At 40.0% G+C, this 20,534-nt stretch overlaps 1 protein-coding gene across 5 annotated transcripts in view; it reads right to left on the bottom strand.

The window, feature by feature from the left end:
• Nucleotides 1-20,534, bottom strand: part of MDGA2 (MAM domain containing glycosylphosphatidylinositol anchor 2) — a 1,462,473-nt gene that overhangs the window by 880,789 nt on the left and 561,150 nt on the right. For all 5 annotated transcript variants that reach the window (XM_085627023.1, XM_085627026.1, XM_085627025.1 and 2 more), the window contains exon 3: nt 17,328-17,502. In XM_085627023.1, coding sequence (XP_085483149.1) covers nt 17,328-17,502 — 175 coding nt within the window. The remainder of the gene's footprint in view (nt 1-17,327; nt 17,503-20,534) is intronic.

Raw genomic sequence — 20,534 nt, 5'->3', positions numbered from 1 at the left:
AACTTGGAAACAGGGTACCCCCAAAGTAACCCTCTCTGGTTAGGTTAAAGCACGTCTGTGAGATCTCTGCTCAACCTCTGGTAGCTATGGCACAGGCGGCAGGCAATCACCAGAGACAAGCATGTTAAGGTTACACAGTACAACGATTTTAAATTAAAGATCAAAACAGACTAACACTTCTAAAACAATTTAGAAAAATAAAGAACAGTTAATAAGTAAACAATATGCCAAGACCATTGAAATAGGAAAAGGGAAACCAGATATATAAATTGTTAAAGATTACAGCCAACAGAACCAAGAGAAAGTTTAGCGCAAATCAAAAATAGATGTTTCGCGAAGTACCAGGACCTAGGCATGATTTCAGATCAACTGAGATAGGGAGAAATAGCGTTTACCAAGTGAGACATTCCAGTTAAAGTTTTTACCAAGGGATATAGTCTCTGATATAGAAGTAAAAGTCAGTGGCCGGCGGGTTTCCCTAGAAGTCAGATACATCAAGGGTGAGCTCTCAAAGAACCACAGTAGACAAACCTGGATGTCATAGCCACAGAAGTCACTTTGCGGGTCGACAGGTTTATGCTCGCTCATGTACAATGTTTTACCTTTGGTCATAGCCACTTTTGTGGTAGTCAAAATTTTCTAGTAGGGCAAACCTGGAAGACATAGCTGGGCAGGGTCCCACAGGGCAAAAAACCTATGTTGTGAGGTCCTGATGAACCAGTCTTCAGTGTGACAAAAGGCTAGAAGTAGAACACACCTTTTTTTCTTGCCACTCATTGGGACAACCTCCCTGGGCAATCCTCAACACTTTGTCGCAATCATCCGGAGGGGGAAAAAAATTACTAAGTTCCAACTTTAGACAAGAGCTGGATAGGTTTCTCTTGCCCAATTCTGTAGTCTCCTAGCTCTTCAGGAGGTCAGACTTCTTGGCATCAGGTTTCTCTCTAGCCGGGTACTCTGTAGTGTCCAGAACTCTGAGGTCCTCTCCTTTTGCAGCACTTCCCCTCTGCTTTTCTCTAATATTACCCAGGAGCCTCTGTTTCAAGATGGCGGAACCCAACTAGCATCAAAAAGGCCTGTCTTCAGCTGCTTAGCCACTTACCCTTTTATCTATTTTGACAAGCTTTCTTTCCTTCTTATAAGATCAAGGATGATTTTCTCGCTTACCATGACTACTGTCATTCTGTTTGGGGTGTACTGGAAATAAATAGGAGAAGCCCTAGTTGACTTCTGCAAGTCATACGATGCAGCTCTAAAACATCCCTTAGTTCTGCCAACTGTTTCTGTCCACTCTGTGACAGATAGTCAATGCTAAGTACTCAACAGTTAACGCTCATTTGTTCTTAATGGTGTTTTTACCTCTCACAGCCAAGAAAATGTATTTCAGCTCTGGAAGTGTGATAATTGGCATAGCTGGTTTTAAACCAGTCCTGGCTGAGGCAGCCTAAAGTACACGAAAAATTAGGAAATACACTTGCTGCATTTTTCCAGAATTTCTCCTAGAGCAGATAGTAAATACAGATTTAGAACTGATCTAGGCCTGTGCAGGAAACGTTCTAGCAAGGCCTAGCCTGTGTAATAGCTTTATGTTTTAGTTCACTGTGAGAGCACACTCCTTATAGTATTTAGTGCACATTGTTTTCATATATTAGCACCTTGCCCTGTGGTCTTACAAGGCACATTTTAGGTGTAAAAAGCTGGTGTCACTCTAATTCCAACTAGCCTTTTTGAAGCAATTAACCCTCGTTTGTCTACTGGGTGTCCGATGTTCATGGAAGCAGGCAGACGTCCATCCTCAGGAAAATTAAATGGAACAGCTTAAAGCAGGATTGTCACTTATCCCATTTAATGTTCTCTCTGTTCACATGATTTAACCATACTCTTTCTGCATTTTTAAACGTTTCCCTTGAAGTTGGAGTCATAGTCCCTGCATATGTTAATGTTTGCTAGAGGTTTGTTGCTTTTTGACCTCACTCCAATAGGTCTCTAACGTAGTTTAGACGACACGCGGCGTTGTATGTCAATTCAATTTCTAAGGATTGTTGTCTCAAAGAGTAAGGCTGAGTTCCGAAAGTCAAGAGAAAGTGCAGTCCACATAAATGGGTGATGGGTCAAGAAAAAATGGCAACTAATAACATGCATTCTGTTTAGGAAGAGAACTTTCTTTTAATCTGAACAGTGAGCAGCACATTAATACATAATTGGCGACATTTCAGGGACTTGGGCCCTGCAGGGATCTAAAATCGTTTAATAAATAACTTGGCCAAACATTCATTCATTCAATAACTTGGCCCAAACGTTTTTTAATGGTAAATTCATACTTAATATATCGAAACCCTGTAACACCGCTCTAGCCTATGATTTCTGGCCTTTTTCACAAATCTGAAAGAGAAATACTGAATAGATTTTGCTTGTTAGGGCCTTCAGTGGACTCCTGAGTCCTTGTCAATGACCATAGCTATTGTGGATGGCAGGGGCTATTACTTGATCCATGCCACGAAGGGTCATTGAATAGCTCTTGAAAAAAGAACTCTCTCTGTGTTGTACAAATCATAGGTAATGTATTATTATGCCGTGCAGCTTTCTGAAGTATCTCAGGAGTGATAATAAGGATGCTCTTTTTGTCATCTGAAATTGGCTGCAGGTCTACTGGGTTTTAAAAGAGATACACAGCGTTGCTCAAAACTGAAAAAGTATAAATCTTTACCAGAGACTGCATTAGTTCACAGAATGCAGCCTTACTTAGAAGTAGTGATACAGCCTAAAAATAGAACAGAGATCATCTTGTTAACATCATCTGGTCTACCTAAGAGTTTTCACTGGTTCAACCTTTAATCTACAACATTTTTCTCTCTCTGCTGATGGCATGAAAGATTTCAATCATGTGGTATTTGATAGTTCTCTCTTAAGGTTACAGCACAGAAAATCTTTACCTTTATTATTTTTAAAGCACAATACGTAATCACTGAATACTATCTATACGTGTATGCTGTCTCCTATTGAACAAGTCTGCTACATTATTTTTAAATCCTTCAATAGCCTTCCTATTGAAAATTAATATATAATAAAACAAAACGTTTATCTTACTGTTCTTTGTTGATCCTTGTTGAGGTCATATAAATATTTGAACTATCTGTACCACACCATGCATGCATTATCTGACTCCTTTTAAAGCCACTAACTAACATGGCCTATAAATGTTTTATAGCACATGAATTTAAAGCGCAGTTGAGAATGGTTTTTCAGAACATTTCCCTCTTCACAAATCTATTACCTTAACTCCAGTTGAGTCAATACTCTACGATAGAAATTATTTGGAAAAGTTAAGTTATTTTCTACCTACATAGTTCACTCCACTCTCTCACAAGGCAATCAACTATTTATCTTCTATGTTCAAAACATGCAATGTTTCTGCCCTTCAACACTATACCATTTCATAAGCCTCTAAGTTTCCCTTTAAGGTACGCATTGTAAAGTGTAAGAAAAACTAGCCGAAATGGTCACAAAAGAATGTGCCTAATAGGACTCTGTATGGAATAAAAAGCACACTCCCTCACTCAGTAAGTCACTACCCTACATACCAGAGTGATCTTGGGGTCCAGGGACATAGACTGTGGATTACATTGAAACATATTCACTGTACATTGCAGAATATGCACTACAGGGAAAGTCTCAAAAGGGAACAGTTCGAGCTCACTGATAACTAAATGGCACGTGCAGTAAGCTGCACCTGAATAAGACTTGGGGCCAGGTGCACCAACAAACCAATTTTCGATTTCCTAATTGCGAATCCTTGCGATTCACAATTAGAAAATCGCAAAACGGAATGCATGAAAGTGTGTTTAACACTTTCTGCAATTCCTAGGGGATCGCAAATGACCTACCTCATGTATATTAATGAGGTAGGTCGCAATTTGCAACCCCCTAGGAATCGCAAAAATTACGGGGATGGTGGCCTGCTGGCGACAGCAGACCACCATGCCCGTGATTGCTTTTAAATAAAGCAATATTTTTTTTTGTAAAGCAGCCCATTTTCCTTATCGGGAAGTGGGCTGCTTCACAAAAGATAAAATGAAAACTTTTCCTTTTATTTTCTAAGAGCAGGCAGTGGTCTGTGGGAACACTGCCTGCTCTTAGAAAATCCATTTACAGACATTCACAAAGGGGTAGGAGTCTCTTGGGACTCCTTCCCATTTGCAAATTGGTTACCACCTACTTGAAGTAGGTGGTAAAATGTGAATGTTTTGTGGCCGCATTATCGCGAAACATTTATGCATACCTGTTAGACTTGACATCTTTTGACGTGTTTCCCCTGAGTTTTTGCTTTCTGACCTCCCGGTTTTGACTCGGTGTAATGATTCTGCGCACTTTTCTCACTGCTGATCAGTGGTAAAATACAAGTGTTCCTGTGGTAAAATGTGTTATGGATTGGTGTTTCCATGAGTGGCCTATTTGATTTATGTGTCAGTCCCTAGTAAAGTACACTGCGAGTGCCAGGGCACATAAATCAAATGCTGTTGGTGGGCTGCAGCACTGGACTGTGCCACCCACGCAAACACTCCGTAAAGTGTAACTCTAGCCTGCCATTGCAGAGTCTGTGTGCAGTCTGGGACTGCCATGTTGACTTGGCAAGTACACCCACTTGCCAGTCCCTAAACCTTCCCTTTTCTACATTTTAGTCACCCCTTAGGTAGGCCCAAGGTACCCCTGTGGGCAAGTTACATTGTATGTGAAAGGTAGGACATGCCCTGGTGTGTGTGGCATGTCCTGATGGTGAATTACAACCAATTTCGTTTTTCACTATTGCAAGGCTACCTGTTCCCATAGGCCAGATTGGGCAGTTTGATTATAACATCCTATAATCCTAACTGACCCTGGGAACATGGTAGAAATTCGAGTTTAGATGCCTGAACTCAGAATGATAAAACACATCTTTTGGTGACATTCTGTGCCTAAAAATACCACTTTTAGGAAGCAGGTATTTTCTTACCTAACCAGCCAGCCTGCCTCCGCTAGCTTGTGTATTGTCTGTCTGGTTTGTGATTGACAAGGGCTGGAGGAGACTCCAGGAGACAGGGTGAGTCAGCACAGGGCAGAATAGACCTATCGGCATGTAGATGGGTGGGAGTAGTAGCACCTGGGTCTGAATAGGGCTGTGCCTGCCTTTCACAATGCTGGCTCGACCTCCTGGGGTGTGTCTGAGGACCCTGGCCCACACTGACAAAGGAAGAAGGTGCACATTGGCAGAATGCACGCAGAACTAGTTTGAACTAGGTACAGGATCCTCTGCCTTCAGAGGAAAAAGGATTTGCTAGTATAAATATTGGGACCCAGACCCCAAGATTTTAGAACTTGTTTGGATCAAGAAGACTGCCATGCCAAGAAGAAGAGCTGGAGAAGCTGTGAGGAGGAACTACCACTTTGCTGTGTGCTTTGCTGTGTTGGCCTGCAGTGGCTGCTTCTGTCTTGGGCAGTGAAAAGACTGGACAGAACTTTCTGCAATCCACTTTTGTGAGTTTCTCCAAGGGCTTGAGGTAGAGCTTGCCCCCTGTTCAAGAAGTCTCATGAACAGCAAAGACTTCAAGCTCGATGCCATCTACAACGCCGCAGCCGACTCCGTGTCTTGAAGGCACCGCAGAGGGCACCGCCGCAACGCTGCACCCTGACCCTGGTCTCACTGACGACACCTGCTGACGCCGCCACCAAGCCGCTGCTTGCACCGCGACCTGTGGGCACCGCACACCACACCGCCTCGCTTCATGATGACGCCTCGGTATCCCCGACAACGCCGCTCCATGCTGGAATCGATGCCGCTGCTTGCACAGTGGTTCGAGGGCACCGCTCGTAAAGTTACACGACGCACCGCCCTCATCCCGCACCGCAGCCTTGGCCTACTGATGCCGGTGCCATCGACTCTCATTCGTCAGCCGATGACAGCGCTTTAGCAACGACGACGACACTGCTTGCACCGTGACCTGCCAGCACTGTGACAAGCACCGCCTTCATCTCACACTGCGACCCTGGTCCCACTGACGCTGCCATCTGACAATCCCCACCGAGCCGCTGCTCACACCGCGACCTGAGGGCACTTCACGCTGCAGCGCTGCACTTTGCACCGCAGCATCCGACGCCTGCTGACAGCAGTGCTCCTGACTTCAGCAAAGAGGAGTTCGATCTGCAACGTGTGTGACTTCGAGGGCCCCGACGACTCCTGCACCGACCTCCGGAACCGACACCTACCGACGCCGTGTGTTCGATAACTCAACGAGAGGTCATCGACACCCTGCATTTCTGAAAGGTACTGTTTGCGGGTCTTCCCGATGCCGTAGCTGGTCCGCGACACCGCGGTCAGCCAGAAGTGTTTGGATTTGTTTGCTAACGATGCCGTGATAGCCCCGGACGGAACTATCGACATCAAGGAACTGTTTTACAAGGTTATTTTGACAACTGAAGATTTTTATGTACTGTATTTTGGATTTTTATCGTTTTTGGTCTTGTCTTAAGTATTTAGAAATATTGGATATTTTTCTAAACTGGTGTGGTGTCACTGTATTACTGTTGGTTATGTGCAAATGCATTACACACTGCCTCTAAGATAAGCCTGACTGCTCGTGCCAAGCTACCAAGGGGGTGAGCAGGGGTTATTTTAGGAGTGTAACTCCCTTATCCTGACTAGGAAGAAGTGCCCCTATTTGGACAAAGGTGCAAGCCCTTGCCAACTAAAGACCCCATTTCTAACAATACCACTGGGATTCGGTATTAGGAAGGGACGCCCCAAACACACCCCTTCCTAATAGCAAATTGCAAACTCATTTTGCAATTCGGTAACAGGTTACAGAATCGAAAAATAGGGTTTCCTGCATCAGAAGAGCATTTTTTTGTGTTCGCAAACGGCTGATTCTGCGAATCGGCTGTTTGCGGAGGCAAAAACTGATTGATGCATCTGGCCCTTAGTTTGCTGAACTACTGAGTTCACAGTAATTTTCCCTATTGGAGCAGACACGTACTTTCGATAATCTAGCACTTTGATGTGGTGAGGCATAGTGCTACACAAAATTAAAAAAGAAACAAAGGAAGAAAAAGAAAGAAAGCTATTCATAAGACATCACCAGCAGCAAATATTGCACAAAACTTCAAATTTCCCTGTTGTAGTAGCACTCCTTGTTCTAGCTCTTGTATCTGCGGAATTATAAAAGTGTGTAGTCATGAAGGTAAATATTGTCTAGGTTGGCAAAACATATATATACATAAAATGTACTCAAAACATTTTATCATTCTTGGCAATTAATCTCCTCTCCACAGTCATTTGTGATGCCAACACAATGATGGCGTAGAGGAGAATTACTAATAACTGAGTGCAACCTTTTGTAACATGCAGGACATAATGCATATTTGTGAATGTATTCAGTAGAGATTATACTCTTTTTACTAGTATTTAGGCACCCAAGAAACATTAGGCCTTAATTAGACATTTTGTGGATGGGATACCTTGTCACAAACATGATGGATATTCTGTATTCCGTACTACAAATTCCATTGAACATAATGCATTTTGGGAGTTGTTTTGCTCATAAACATTATAGGTAATGCCATAGAAAGCTAAAATAAGGAAATCTTTTATTAGTCCTAAAATAGCGACAAAGAGCTTTTAGACATATTGCTATTTTTATGTTTTTATCCAATAAACCACTTGATTATTTGTTCCACAAGTTATTTAAGCATTTTACACAATTCTATCGTCGGGCTATACTTGGGCTACATGTGGGGTCTTGAGAGGATTTTTTATTATCAAGTTCATCATTTCTTCATTTTCTGTTGTTTCCTCTGCAGGAAATGCTTTCAGTTTAACAGCTTTAATTCCATCAAAATGGCATTCAGATGGGCCACACTTTTGTCATAAATACAGAATGTTAGAACTCCAATTATTCATTAGAACACCACACGTCAATAGTCCTAATTCAGGTGGGAGGCTCCCAATTTGTTAAGCCAAAAATGACTTTATTTTGACTGTCTCCTGCCTGAAATTGCCTGTTTCCATAGAAGTGAATGGGAGAAATACGTTCTCCCACTGCTTATATTTAATCTCCTACTTTCATCTTCTGAAATTGTGGCTTGTATGGAACACTGTGGTAAAGCTGCAGTTGATTATCAGGGACTGACAGGCTGCTGCTGTTGTTGAAAGTATATGCTTCTGTCTCCATTTCAGAATGTTTTAATGAAAAGGATGACGAAGATGTTTGAGACCTTACAGATTTCTACTGCATTCACCATAATTTGTATTAGAAAACAAGCTACCTTATTTTGTTCATTTCTGAAAGAAAGGTTTTAAGTTTTACAGCTTTGATTTAATCAAGACAGCTTTTGGTGTGCCACACTTTTGTCATTAATACGAATGTTAGTACTCTAGTTGTTTATTAGAACACAGTGGGAGGATGCAGCAAAAAACTGAGGAATCAACTGAAAATACATGTTTTACTCAGTATATCAGACCTTATTTTTGCATGGCTTATGAAGATAGTGTGCATTTACAGAAAGTAGGCTCTAGTTTCAGCTTCTGGAGCACCTTCTGTAATGTCTATGAGAAAACCCTTAGAGTAAACAGTTTACTCTCATACATTCAAATCTCAGGGGAGGACAAGAATTGCATGCAGGGTAAAATCAACTTAGCATGGAACCACAATTCCTTTAATTGTTATGGTACCACTAACAAATCTCATCACTTTTTATATGTGCTCTTTTTGGTGTCCTTCTAAAACAGGCTTTCGCTACAATGCATTTCAATAGGTACCATGTCCCAAAGTCCTGTATGGATGCCAGAACATGGGTATGGGATGCCCCCCACATGCCTGTTTGGAGTCAGGGTGTGCTCTACTTGCCCTCTTATATATTTTTTAATTTTATTTTGTAATGGCTGTCACAGTATACTGTTCAGGCTGTAATTAATCAATCAGGATTGACTAGTCTCATCAATGATGTAATTTGAGATGTAATCAGTGATGTCATAAATGATGGCATAGAACATGTCATGAGTGATGTTATGTATGAGGTCATAAGCAGTGCACGGTGGAGGTGCAAGTTATAGTTAAACTCTGCTAACTATAAATGGTGAATTTCTGTGTTTTTATAATTCAAAATGTTAATGTTATCACTAACATATTCACCTACCTATAACATTAATTTAACCTTTGGTTTTGCAGTGAATTTCTACTTTCTTTTACTGTAAAGTAATATTTTATTATGAAAAGCCAACCCTCCCACTCACGGCATTTGGCAATGTCTGGCGGGGTTTTGGCCACAAGTCTTGGACTATGACCAGGCCCTGCAGCAAGCCCCCCACATGGCTGTATGTTTTTTAAAGGGGAGGGGGCTTCATGACCTCCCTCCATCAGCCTCATGAGATCCTGGGACCTCAGGAAGCTTGGGGAGGGGGCTGTTCAGCCTCTTCCCCTTTTGTCCAAATTTCAGCCAAAGGGGTGGGCTTCCTGGTGGCCTTTAAAGGCTCGGGAGAGGAATTGCTTGGCCCCTCTCCTTTTTTGAGGATTTTGGCCCCAGGGGTGGCCTACCTGGGGATTATAATTGCTCGGGCCCCCTTCCGTTATTGAATACGGTTCCAGGAGGGGTCTCTGAGGGGCCGATAATTGATCAATGCCCCTGGCCACCATTCTTTTTTTGATTCTGCAGGAGTCCCGTGGGATTGCAGCAATTCTTGGAGAATTCCTTTATTTTTGACCCGAGGGGAGGCCCTTTTGGTACCCTCCAGGGGGCCTAAGGGGTCAGGGTGTCCCTTCCCTGCCCTCCTATATATATTTTTTTTACATGTTCAGGACAGGGGACTAAATCCCTGTGTTCTGTAATGACTGCTAGCAAACGTTTTCTGATGTAGCTGGCAGCCAGTCAGAGTGCTCACTCCTGTTGGAGTCTGACTCGCATGGTAGCAAGATGGCCCAAGGGAAATAAAGCTCCCTGGGCCAATCATAATGCTCTATTTTTAAATTAGCACTCCTGCGACAGTCTCTCGAGCCTCTCACAACCCCAATCGTCCAGATATACAAATATTTTCACCTTAATTCCTCAAAAACTACTACATATTTGGACAAAATCATAAAAAACACAATCAGTATACCAAGAGCTAGCTTCCTGCCAAATGTGGTGTAATACAGTTCAGCAGTTTTTACTGTAGTCCTGCCTAAAGAAGTCTATCGAGAATGCATATAAATATTGAATTTTGGGAACCCCTTTTTTCTCAGCCCTCATTTGACGGATCACCCCAAAACTTTCCATGCACACACTAGTCACAAAAGAGCAGGTGTTTGGGAGATTTTGTGGAGACTTGCCAAAAGGATTCTATTCCATTTGGGGAGTTCCTTCGAGTTCGCCGTAATTGCACGAACATGGAGGACTTTCATAAGCATGGAGATGCATTGAAAAAACGACTACTATGTCGAGGATACCCACATCGTCTGGTAAGACATGCCTATAAGAGGGCAAAATATTACAATCGAGATGCTCTCTTACAAGGCACGAAACGAACATCTCGAGACCAAATTACATGTGTCATTAACCACTCAACACTAAATTTCAAAATAAAAAATGTGATAAATAAAAATTGGAGGATTTTGAATACGAATGAAAATGATACTCAATTAGCACTACCTCTAGTGGCATACCGTAGAAATCGAAACCTTAGAGATCTCCTGGTTCATACCCGGAATGATATGGGCAAGTCCACACAGCAAATGACAATCACTGGATTACCAATGGTTTTGGGCAATCATAGATGTGGCTCATGCCATGCGTGTAATGCAGCATTAGTTACAGCATCCCTTTGTTATAAGGAAGTTAAGATCAGCTTGAAATACCTTACAAATTGTAGAAGTAGTAATATAATCTATATACTCTTCTGTCCATGTGGACTTGCATACGTGGGAGAAACGGGACGAGAATTTCGTTTCAGATTTAGCGAGCAAAAGTCCGCCATAAGAACAAGGAAAATCGCTGCACCGATAGTACAGCACTTCTTAGACAAACAACATTTAGAATCAGAGCTAAAATGGTGCATAATAAAAAAGGTACAGAATAAAGCAGGACAGTCTATAGAACTTACACGCAAAAGGCGTGAGACTTTCTGGATTTTCCATCTAGATTGTATACGGAATGGACTTAATGAGGATATATCTTGGTTCATCACGCAATCATAATTTGTTTTTTGATTGGCTATTCTGTGTATTTCTGGTAAAATGAATATGATCTATTGAGCAACCCTCAGGACACAAACTGGGGGTACTCCTCAAATACGATTTTCTCTTGAGTTTATTAGAGGACATGATTATAACGAATTAATAGATGCTCATGTTCTTCGGGTTGGCAGACTAGAGATCATGTGATATGTACAGGACTATAGATGCTCATGCTCTCCAGGATGGCAGTCTAGAGATCATGTGATATATACAGGACAACTCCTTTGATAGTGGAATATTGTATCTCTTGTGGTCACAGGAAGACCTCAGGGCTCTGGGTCTTCTCTGTGACGTAGCAAGTGGGTCTTACTTAGGTCATATATTATATCAAGTTTTTACTCCTCCTTAAAACAATTTAAAAATAATTGCATCACTTGGTAGGGGAGCCGCTGTTAGTTTTATTCAAATTATGGTGGTAAGTCAGCTCACCCCTCTGAATTTCTAAACTTATATGTTTGTTTTGACAAATCCCCTCCTCAAAATATTAAAATTATTTGGTAGGAGAGCTGTTGTAAATTTCGGTTAAATTATGGCGATATGTCAGCATGCCTTAATGAACTTCCAGACATTTAATTTGATGTGTCTATTCTGGCTTCTTACTGCTTAAATAGGCAGGATTCTAATGCCTCCATCGGACAATTTTCCGTTTTTTAGTGATGGTGGTTTGATTGTATTTTGGGATGGTTCGACTGATACCCGTGGAATAGCGGGGTGTTTTGACCACCATTATTATTTCCTTTTTGATCTTTTTTCCTTAGCTCGATTGATGAGTTTCACTTTTCATATGCTTAAGATGGAGCCCATACTCATTTAGATTTAGTCCTTTGTTTATTTTTATGCCTTCACAGGCTTCGTGTCACTAGAAATCACAACATAGCGCCTGTGCTTATAGATTCACAGTCCTATCTCTATGGAAATGATCTCAAATCACGAGAACTCCCAGCGATGTCTCGCGCAATGTGAATTAGAAAAAACGGGGCTATTTAAAACCCCGTGGAAAATTGTCAGTGACTTCATGAATCTCATTTGGAATACGTGAGGGCCAGTATGCGGAGGAGTCTAAGCCTTGGACTTAAAGATATGTAGGTTATGAGACCGTTGCCGTATGCAGATGAAACACTGTAGCTTTCCTCGCTTTTTTTCAGCGTAGCCAAGCAGTTGTTCGCTTTGAATTCCCCTCTATGGCAGGTCCGTACTCTGATTGATATGCATTGGTGTCTGTTAAACTTCTATGTATTTTTACATGCTTATTCTTATTGCGCTTAGCGTCTTGGGAGATATCTACGAATTATATTTCAATTTCATGAAATGCTTTTTTGCCATAAATAATTATTAATCAGAGCTCTTTATAGCTCGATAGTTATTAATGGCAACGTGGATTGAGGACACCATAGGGCAATGGTTGGAGGAAACCTAGCTTTAAATTGAACAGTAGGTAAATTAGTTATAGAGATACTCAGTCGTGCCCTAACTAGTTGAACCAGAAATATAAAACAATACGAGAATTTCGTTTTTCTCTGTTTCTCCAAATACGTCATAATATGGCTGTTACTTCTGTATTTGCCACTTTGGGAACTAGTGGTATGGCAATGAATATTATACATACGTTTTGCTCCATTACTTCGAATCTTTTAAAAACAGACGGGATCCATGTTAAGATCATTCCCTAAGACAACAGATGGAGATGAGCCAACTGTTCTTAGCCCGATGAGACTCGGTTTATATGGGTTTCCTTTATGTGCATGTGCTCCATGTAAGTTAAGAGCACTGAGAGAACTATGCTAAGTGGGATAATGCCGTAAAATGTTGTTGTTGTGAATTATATTGGAAATTTAAAATTGGTAGATTAATTGAATGCCATTATTTTCATTTAAGGGAATATTCACAAACATTCAAGCCATAATATGGCATTGAAACGAGGCACGGCTTGAGGATTATAAATACTGAAGAGGGATTAGAAGTGAATTTCGCTTTCAATCATTTGGAACAGTCCGAACCCTCCACTGAGCGCTTGGAGTTTTAAAAACAAGAAAATGAATTGGTATACCCCGACTATAGGAATCTTCCTCTGGTAAGGATATATAGGAATTCGAGCTATATGTAGATGATGTATGTAATTCTATCTTTAGACAGCATTTTCTCATTTAATTACCCTACTATTCAGATATATATAAAAAAAAGGCCCCATTGGCTGAACGTTGTGGTGGACGCTATCTTAGAGCATTTGGCGAACAAACTTTGGGAAACATCTCCTACCTTGTGATCTTGTGAGTAGAAATAAGGAGCTTCGTTTAAATAAGATAATAAAATTGTTTCTTTTCTTCTTCCTTTTTCTTACATCTTTTTTTGTTGATCTTTAATAAGTGTCCATCATGGTTTCTTTGATATTAAACAAAGTTTGGCATTAAAGATAGGCATTTAGAACAATACACTTAATAATCCCAAAATGAGGGTTGGATGGTAGAAAATAAGAAATTTCCCTTTTTTTGGGTATAACTTCCCAGTGGTGGCAGGGACTAGGGTGTTGGGAGGTCCTTTGATTGACAAATCTACTGTATGTACATGATTGGCCCACTTAAAAATCGAATGTTGCTGTATAACTGTAGTAGTCACGATGGTGACTATTTTGTATATATATTTTTTTAGGTCCCTTGACTGCTATGTTACGGATGGAATTGAACTCTGTATAGGTCCTGATGAAGGTGGTCGAAACATCTTCTTACACTACCGAAACGCGCGTCGACCGTTTACTGAGCTGTCTTGCTCTGTTATATTACATCTGATTGGTCGTAGAAATGTTATTTATCATACATTATCTTTTCCTATGAACAGATGTTGACTGCATGAATTTTTGTGAGAGTATGGATGCTTTGAGAGAATGTGGTATGTTTGTATTTATTTGAGTAATTTATAGGGACATTTTTCTATTTTGTATGTGACTGTGGATGTGGAAATATGACGTTTTGTATATAATCATGTTTCTTTTTTGTATTGTGTACAAACTGTGATTATTTAGTTTGGTTAAAAAAGTAAAAAAAGTAAAAAAAGACATGTACATGAAAGACAAAATTACAATGTCATGAAAAATCTTTTGAAGTAAATGAAATTAATAAATTAATGAAATAATTCATGTCCTTTGTCACTATTGTGAATTAATAGATGAGTTATATTGGTAATAATTACATTTGTCTGAAAGTATTAAGGCTATGAGGGAATATATTTAGCGACTTGTCAAACAGTGCCAAAGTTATCAGCAATACAATAAATGCATTTCCTATCGAAACGCTGACCAAACTATAACAACATATATATGTATATGACAATTTAGAGAACAAAATGGCAGTGGCAATAAAGCACAGGTCAGCACCTCCTCATTATCCTCCAGTAAGTATTCAGGTACATATGTAAAGGCGTGCTTAATGTAAAACACTGTGCCACTCATCCAGTATTGGCATATATAGAGAAAAGAGAAATTCTCTCCATATAATTAAAGACAAATATTCATTACAGAGCACAACCACAAGTAAGTCAACCGACCTTGTTGTCAGTTACTTTTAATGAAAACCGCACAACCATCTGAGTACAAAAGGCAAAAGTACAAATGATCTTGATTGTGTTGGCCCGAAGTATGTAGTGTTGTTGAAGACAGCTGACAAGTGTTTCGTTGTGTAGACAACTTTTTCAAGGCTTCATAGTAAAATGGTACGGATGATAAATCAGCTCTTAGAATTCCTTAGTTGTTAGGGATACGCAACAGCAATGGCAGTAGTCCAACCTTCTCGTTTTGTTTGCTGTTACAACTCCTCACAGGTATGTAATCCTATGAAGACGGCGCGTGTTGAATGATATTATATTTCAGTTTATCCAGTTTTCACGAACATGTACATATAATTAATCTTCTGTCTTCAACAACACTACATACTTCGTGTCTCCACAATCAAGATCATTTGTACTTTTGCCTTTTGTACTCAGATGGTTGCTCATTGTATTATGTATATTGCATGGTGCGGTGTTCATTAAAAGTAACTGACAACAAGGTTGGTTGACTTACTTGCGGTTGTGCTCTGTAATGAAACTATATATATATATATATGTGTGTGTGACCAAGGCAGGTGACCCTGCCGAATCGTGTCACAGCACTTGAATAAACAACCTTACTTTAAACTGGAGTTGCAGTGTATATATAATAAATGAATTATGTCATCACTGGAACAAATAAAAGGGCAACCAATAGGAAAAAAGATAGCAAAATTGTTTTAGGAACATGCATTTCCAGGAAATAAAGAACCACAATTCTCGAAAGAACCCCAATTCTTGAAAGAATAGCCTGACATTCTCATTTTAACTTATAAACAAATTACTACAAAAGTGTACTTAAAAATATTAAAATCCTGAAGCTACAGTATGCACTTTCTTGTGTATGATACATTCTCGCTATAATATTATGGCTTACAATTAATTAAAAGTTTCTTTGGGACTTTTTTTAACCAAACAGAGTTTATATTTAACCCCTTGTGTGCCCCGCCCTTTCCCCGCCCTGTGCCGGGCGTTGAATTAGCGGGCGGGGTTCATGATGAGATAGTCTCGTCATGGGCACAGCGCAACCGCGGCCCATGACGAGACTATCTCGTCATGGGCATTCAAGGGGTTAAGAGACTTATCTTGTACAAAATGGCTTCTTTTTTATATCTGTTTTTCTTCTTTCCAATAAAGGAGGTCACCAGAGTGTGCATAATTATTTTACTCAAGTGTAATCTTGCTTAAAATCAGGTTACAGGGTTATGTATAATTCTATTCCTCATAATATCTGTTTTCCTTATGCTTAAGAAGATTGGATGATTTTGGCTCACAAGAGACTTGGCTTGAGCAAACAATGTCTCACACACGATGACATACATCTCTTACAACGCTGACAGGGAAGACCATCCATGAGTAACACAAAGAAAAACTGTTATTCTGAAAAGAAGTACAGTCAGAGCTTTAAGTGGAATTAAAATGGAATTTAAAAAGTGGGATGTCTCTAAAAGGGTTGGTGCCTATGCAATTAAGGCATGCTTTTAAAACATTAGCTACACATCTGTGATGTCCATAGTGTGCCACCTGACCGGTATTTTGTGTGCCTCTCTGAGATTCGTTCAACCACATGTATAACACAACTACTGACATGTATCTAAATCAGCCAGGTCTATTGGCTTTGTCAATGGTTGTTCACTGCTTAAGATAAAAGAGAAGCAACAAGAGCTTTGTTGTAGATAATTAATATTGAAAATGCTTTAATTCTGAAATTATGACACTTTGTAATTAAAGATAGCTGAGGTCTGTGGAAGGGGTAGTGGCCTGCACAATGTCTCAATTACTCCTATTATGTTCATTCTATGTTAGACATATACGCCCTTTTTCTCTCCACAGCTTCTCCATCCACATATCTCATACCTCGTCTGTTTCCTCTTCAGCACCCTATTTTTATTCAATGATGAATACACTTACTCACATCTCATTTACTTCACCACCTCAAACACACAACGCACCGATTCACCTAAAAGCACTGCATTTTCTTACATTTTCCTCTAGTCAATATTTTGAAAACTGTGTACCTCTTTCACACACATTTGCAGAGCATCACAATTGCAACTTTAATACGTGACCATTGCTATGTCGGCACATTCATTATTCAGGAATAGATCAATGTTTTACCTATAAAGTTAAAGACACTAATGTGGGGACCAATCGGGACCCATTTCAAAGTCCGTTTTTAAGTACTATCCGGTCTGAGGCCTGGGGGACCCGGACCACTTAGAGCCCCAAGTATAGTTATGCTAGAAAGAAGTTACATACATTGTGCATATCCTAATGGTCACTAACTTCAGCAAAGATCAGATTCTAGTGAAGCTACATGTAATTTTTTGCTCTATGCTACATGTAATTTTTTAGGGTATACTTTTTTTGACAATGTCAAAACGTGCGTGTCTACTAAACACACTCTTAGACCTCTTTCACATTCAATTACAATTACAAATGCATTTTAAGCACATTGTATTAAAACAATAAGGAAGGGAGCAGTGAACTGATAAAGTTGAGTACTATACTTACAATAGACATCCACTCGAATGGACTTTATTGCAGGAGAGCCCAGTCCATTTTCAGCTTTACAGTAGTAGCGGCCACCTTGATGCCGTTGGATATTTACAATCCTCAATGTTTCATTGAAGACGCTGGAGTCTTGAAATCTGTCCGAGGCACTTCCTGCTGTTTTGGTCCACCTGATCTGAGCAATCATCAAAAAGGATTGTTACATTTAGGGCTGTTCATGTCCTTGTATAGCTTAATAGAAAATCATACTGGTCAGGATGTTCTAGGTAAAAAAAGAATATTTTCATTCCTTGAACTTGTTTACATTGCGTAATGTTATACTTTTAATATTATAGTTCTAAAGTGTTCAAATATTTCATGAACATAAAAAATTGGAGTCATAAGCATTTTGGATATATCATTAGCCCTAGTGAAACACAGTACAATTGCTTGGTTCCTATTTTAAGAACAACAAACCAGCAAAGTATATGTAATATTTAAAATTGAAGTAAAAAATGGAAGACATATTTAATAAGAAAATAAGAATAATTCCCAATCTCAAAGGTCACAGTGAAGAGTGACATGGAGCCTAAAACCGAAAGTGCCCATATGGATAACATAGCAGACAAAGAGAAAAAAATGGTCATTGTATCAAAACATGTGACCCTGCCATAACAGTCCTGTTTAATTAAACTGTTTTTCTATGTCTTCTCCACATTTGGCAGCAACACCACCAATCTAGGTACATGTGTATTCCTACCTTCTCATGAAATGGAGGTTTCAGAATATAATCCTAGAAATTCTGGTGCTTAAAGATCCAGTTGGAACCTTTCTCCCATTGTCATCTCCAAGCTCCAGAAATAGCTGCTCCAAATCAATGCACATGGCCAAAATAATGATCAGCCCATTTTATCTGATTGAAAATCTCCCAGCGACTCTAGATGAGTATGCAGCTCCATGCCCAGAGGGCAGGATCCACTATTTTTCTCATTCTCACAGCAGCTCAAGCCTCAAAGATCAAGTCTAAATTTTAAAACCCGACTCTTCTCATAATCCAAACTATTATCCCACAACCTTACATGGGCCTTGTACAGTTCCCTAGCTTGCAAAGCTCATTCGTGCAGGAGCATCCCAAAATTCAACAATATAGAGGCACGGAGATAAATAAAACATCTACTATCTGAATCTAAATCACACAAAGGCGTATTTACCAAAAACCCTAAACCTAAAAACATATACAATAGATTTTTACTGCATCACATACAACATTTTAGAGTTATCAAATGTACACATGAGCCCAAAACAATAAAATGTTATTCATTCTCTCTCTCTCTCTCGATCTGTATGCAAATATATAATATATATCTTATTTAAAAAATTACTCAATAATTGCAGTTGAATTCGAAACAAAGATTGCATATATATATATATATATATATATATATATATATATATATATATATATATATATATATATATATATAATCTACTGGCAGTCGCCAGTAGATAGTTATTTTTAGGATCGTGTTTCCATAGGAAATCCGCAACATTCTATTTGGAATAACTTTGGCGCCGATTGATGAATCCTCGCGAAATTTTCAAAATAGGTGGGGCACTCCATTCCGCTCCGCTCCTATCCTGAAAGTCTCAGGGGGATTCGTCAAGCGGGGGCTGAGAAAAAATGGGGGGTCCCAAAACTTATCTGGAGTTAATCTGTTCATTAGTTCCTGAGAAAATTGCAGGTAAAAGTACATACATATCTATAGGCGCGCACCGTGCGCGCACGGTGAAAAACCTGAAAAAAAATATATATTAATAAATACATAACTTAGCATTTAAAAAAACGTACAAATGCACTTAAAAAACCATAGGTTTCACACACGGTATAGTTAGGAATTAGCATTTAAAAAACCTTGCAAATTCACTTAAAAAACCATAGGTATCACACATGTTATAGTTAGCTGGACATTTCCCTCGTAAAAAACCAATGAAATTCCCCCGTTATAGTTAGTGCAGGCAACTATAACTCACGCGACCGCTATCCTCTGCTGATGACGTCAGATATTACATCACTGATTACATATGTGTCTTTCTGAAAAATAAATATTTGTAATATATGTATAGCTAAAGATTAATGGAAGAAGACATGGGTAAATAGGTGTCTAAATACAGTGATGTAATATCTGACGTCATCAGCAGAGGATTGCGGTCGGGTGAGTTATAGTTGCCTGCACTAACTATAACGGGGGAATTTCATTGGCTTTATTGGTGGCAGCTGTGGCCAAAAGGAACATTGCCCGGTTATGGGGGCAGGGGAGGTACCAATAGTGGAATACTGGGGAAAAGACTTGGACTGATGTCAACGAGCCAAACAGACTATTTACCAGAGCAGAGGGTGCCCACGCAAATGGGAAAAGATATGGGGGGCATGGGCGAACTATAGGGACCAAGGCCAGTGATGTGCGGAGGGACACTGACCGGGGTTCATGTGATTGTGGTATCCCTGACATCCTGAGAGGAAAGGAGGAGCTTGTGGGACTGTGCTCAAATAATATATCTCTGTACCTGCTTGTGCTTCCCCATCTGATATGTATACTCATGCTGTTTCCAACTGAAGTGTTTGTGTCTTGGTTAATAAAAAGAATTAAAAAAATATATAGGAGGAGTCAGGGTCGGGGTACATTCTACAGCTGTGTAAGGGACCTCTTATAAGTTTAAAAAATAGCACACACCGATTTGCACACTAATGCATCCATTCACAGACCTACTCAGTCACATACTCAGTCACAGACACACTACCAGACTCACTCTGATACCTACATACCCACTCACAGACTCATGCACCCACTCACAGACCCATCAGAGACTCACACACATATGTGTGTTGTAAAAGTAGGAAATGTAAGTGACACTACCCTGCCCTACCCTCATCCCTAATGTAGTACCCCTGCACAACCCTCCTCCAACCCCCAGTCCTCAACCTACATTAACACTACCCAGCACGACCTCGACACTACCCTAAACCCTAAAAGACTTCCCTGCACTACACACAAACCCCGACACTACCTTAAACACTAAAACACTACCCTGCACTTCACACACACCCCAACACTACCCTAAACCCTAAAACACTACACTGCACTGCACACACACCCCGACACTACCCTAAACCCTAAAACACTACCCTGCACTACACACACCACAACACTACCCTAAACACTAAAAATA

The sequence above is a fragment of the Triturus cristatus genome, chromosome 9 (assembly GCF_964204655.1).
Source record: "Triturus cristatus chromosome 9, aTriCri1.1, whole genome shotgun sequence".
NCBI lineage: Eukaryota > Metazoa > Chordata > Amphibia > Caudata > Salamandridae > Triturus > Triturus cristatus.
The sequence above is the reverse complement of the archived record's forward strand: the minus strand, read 5'-3'. Positions and strand labels throughout refer to the sequence as shown.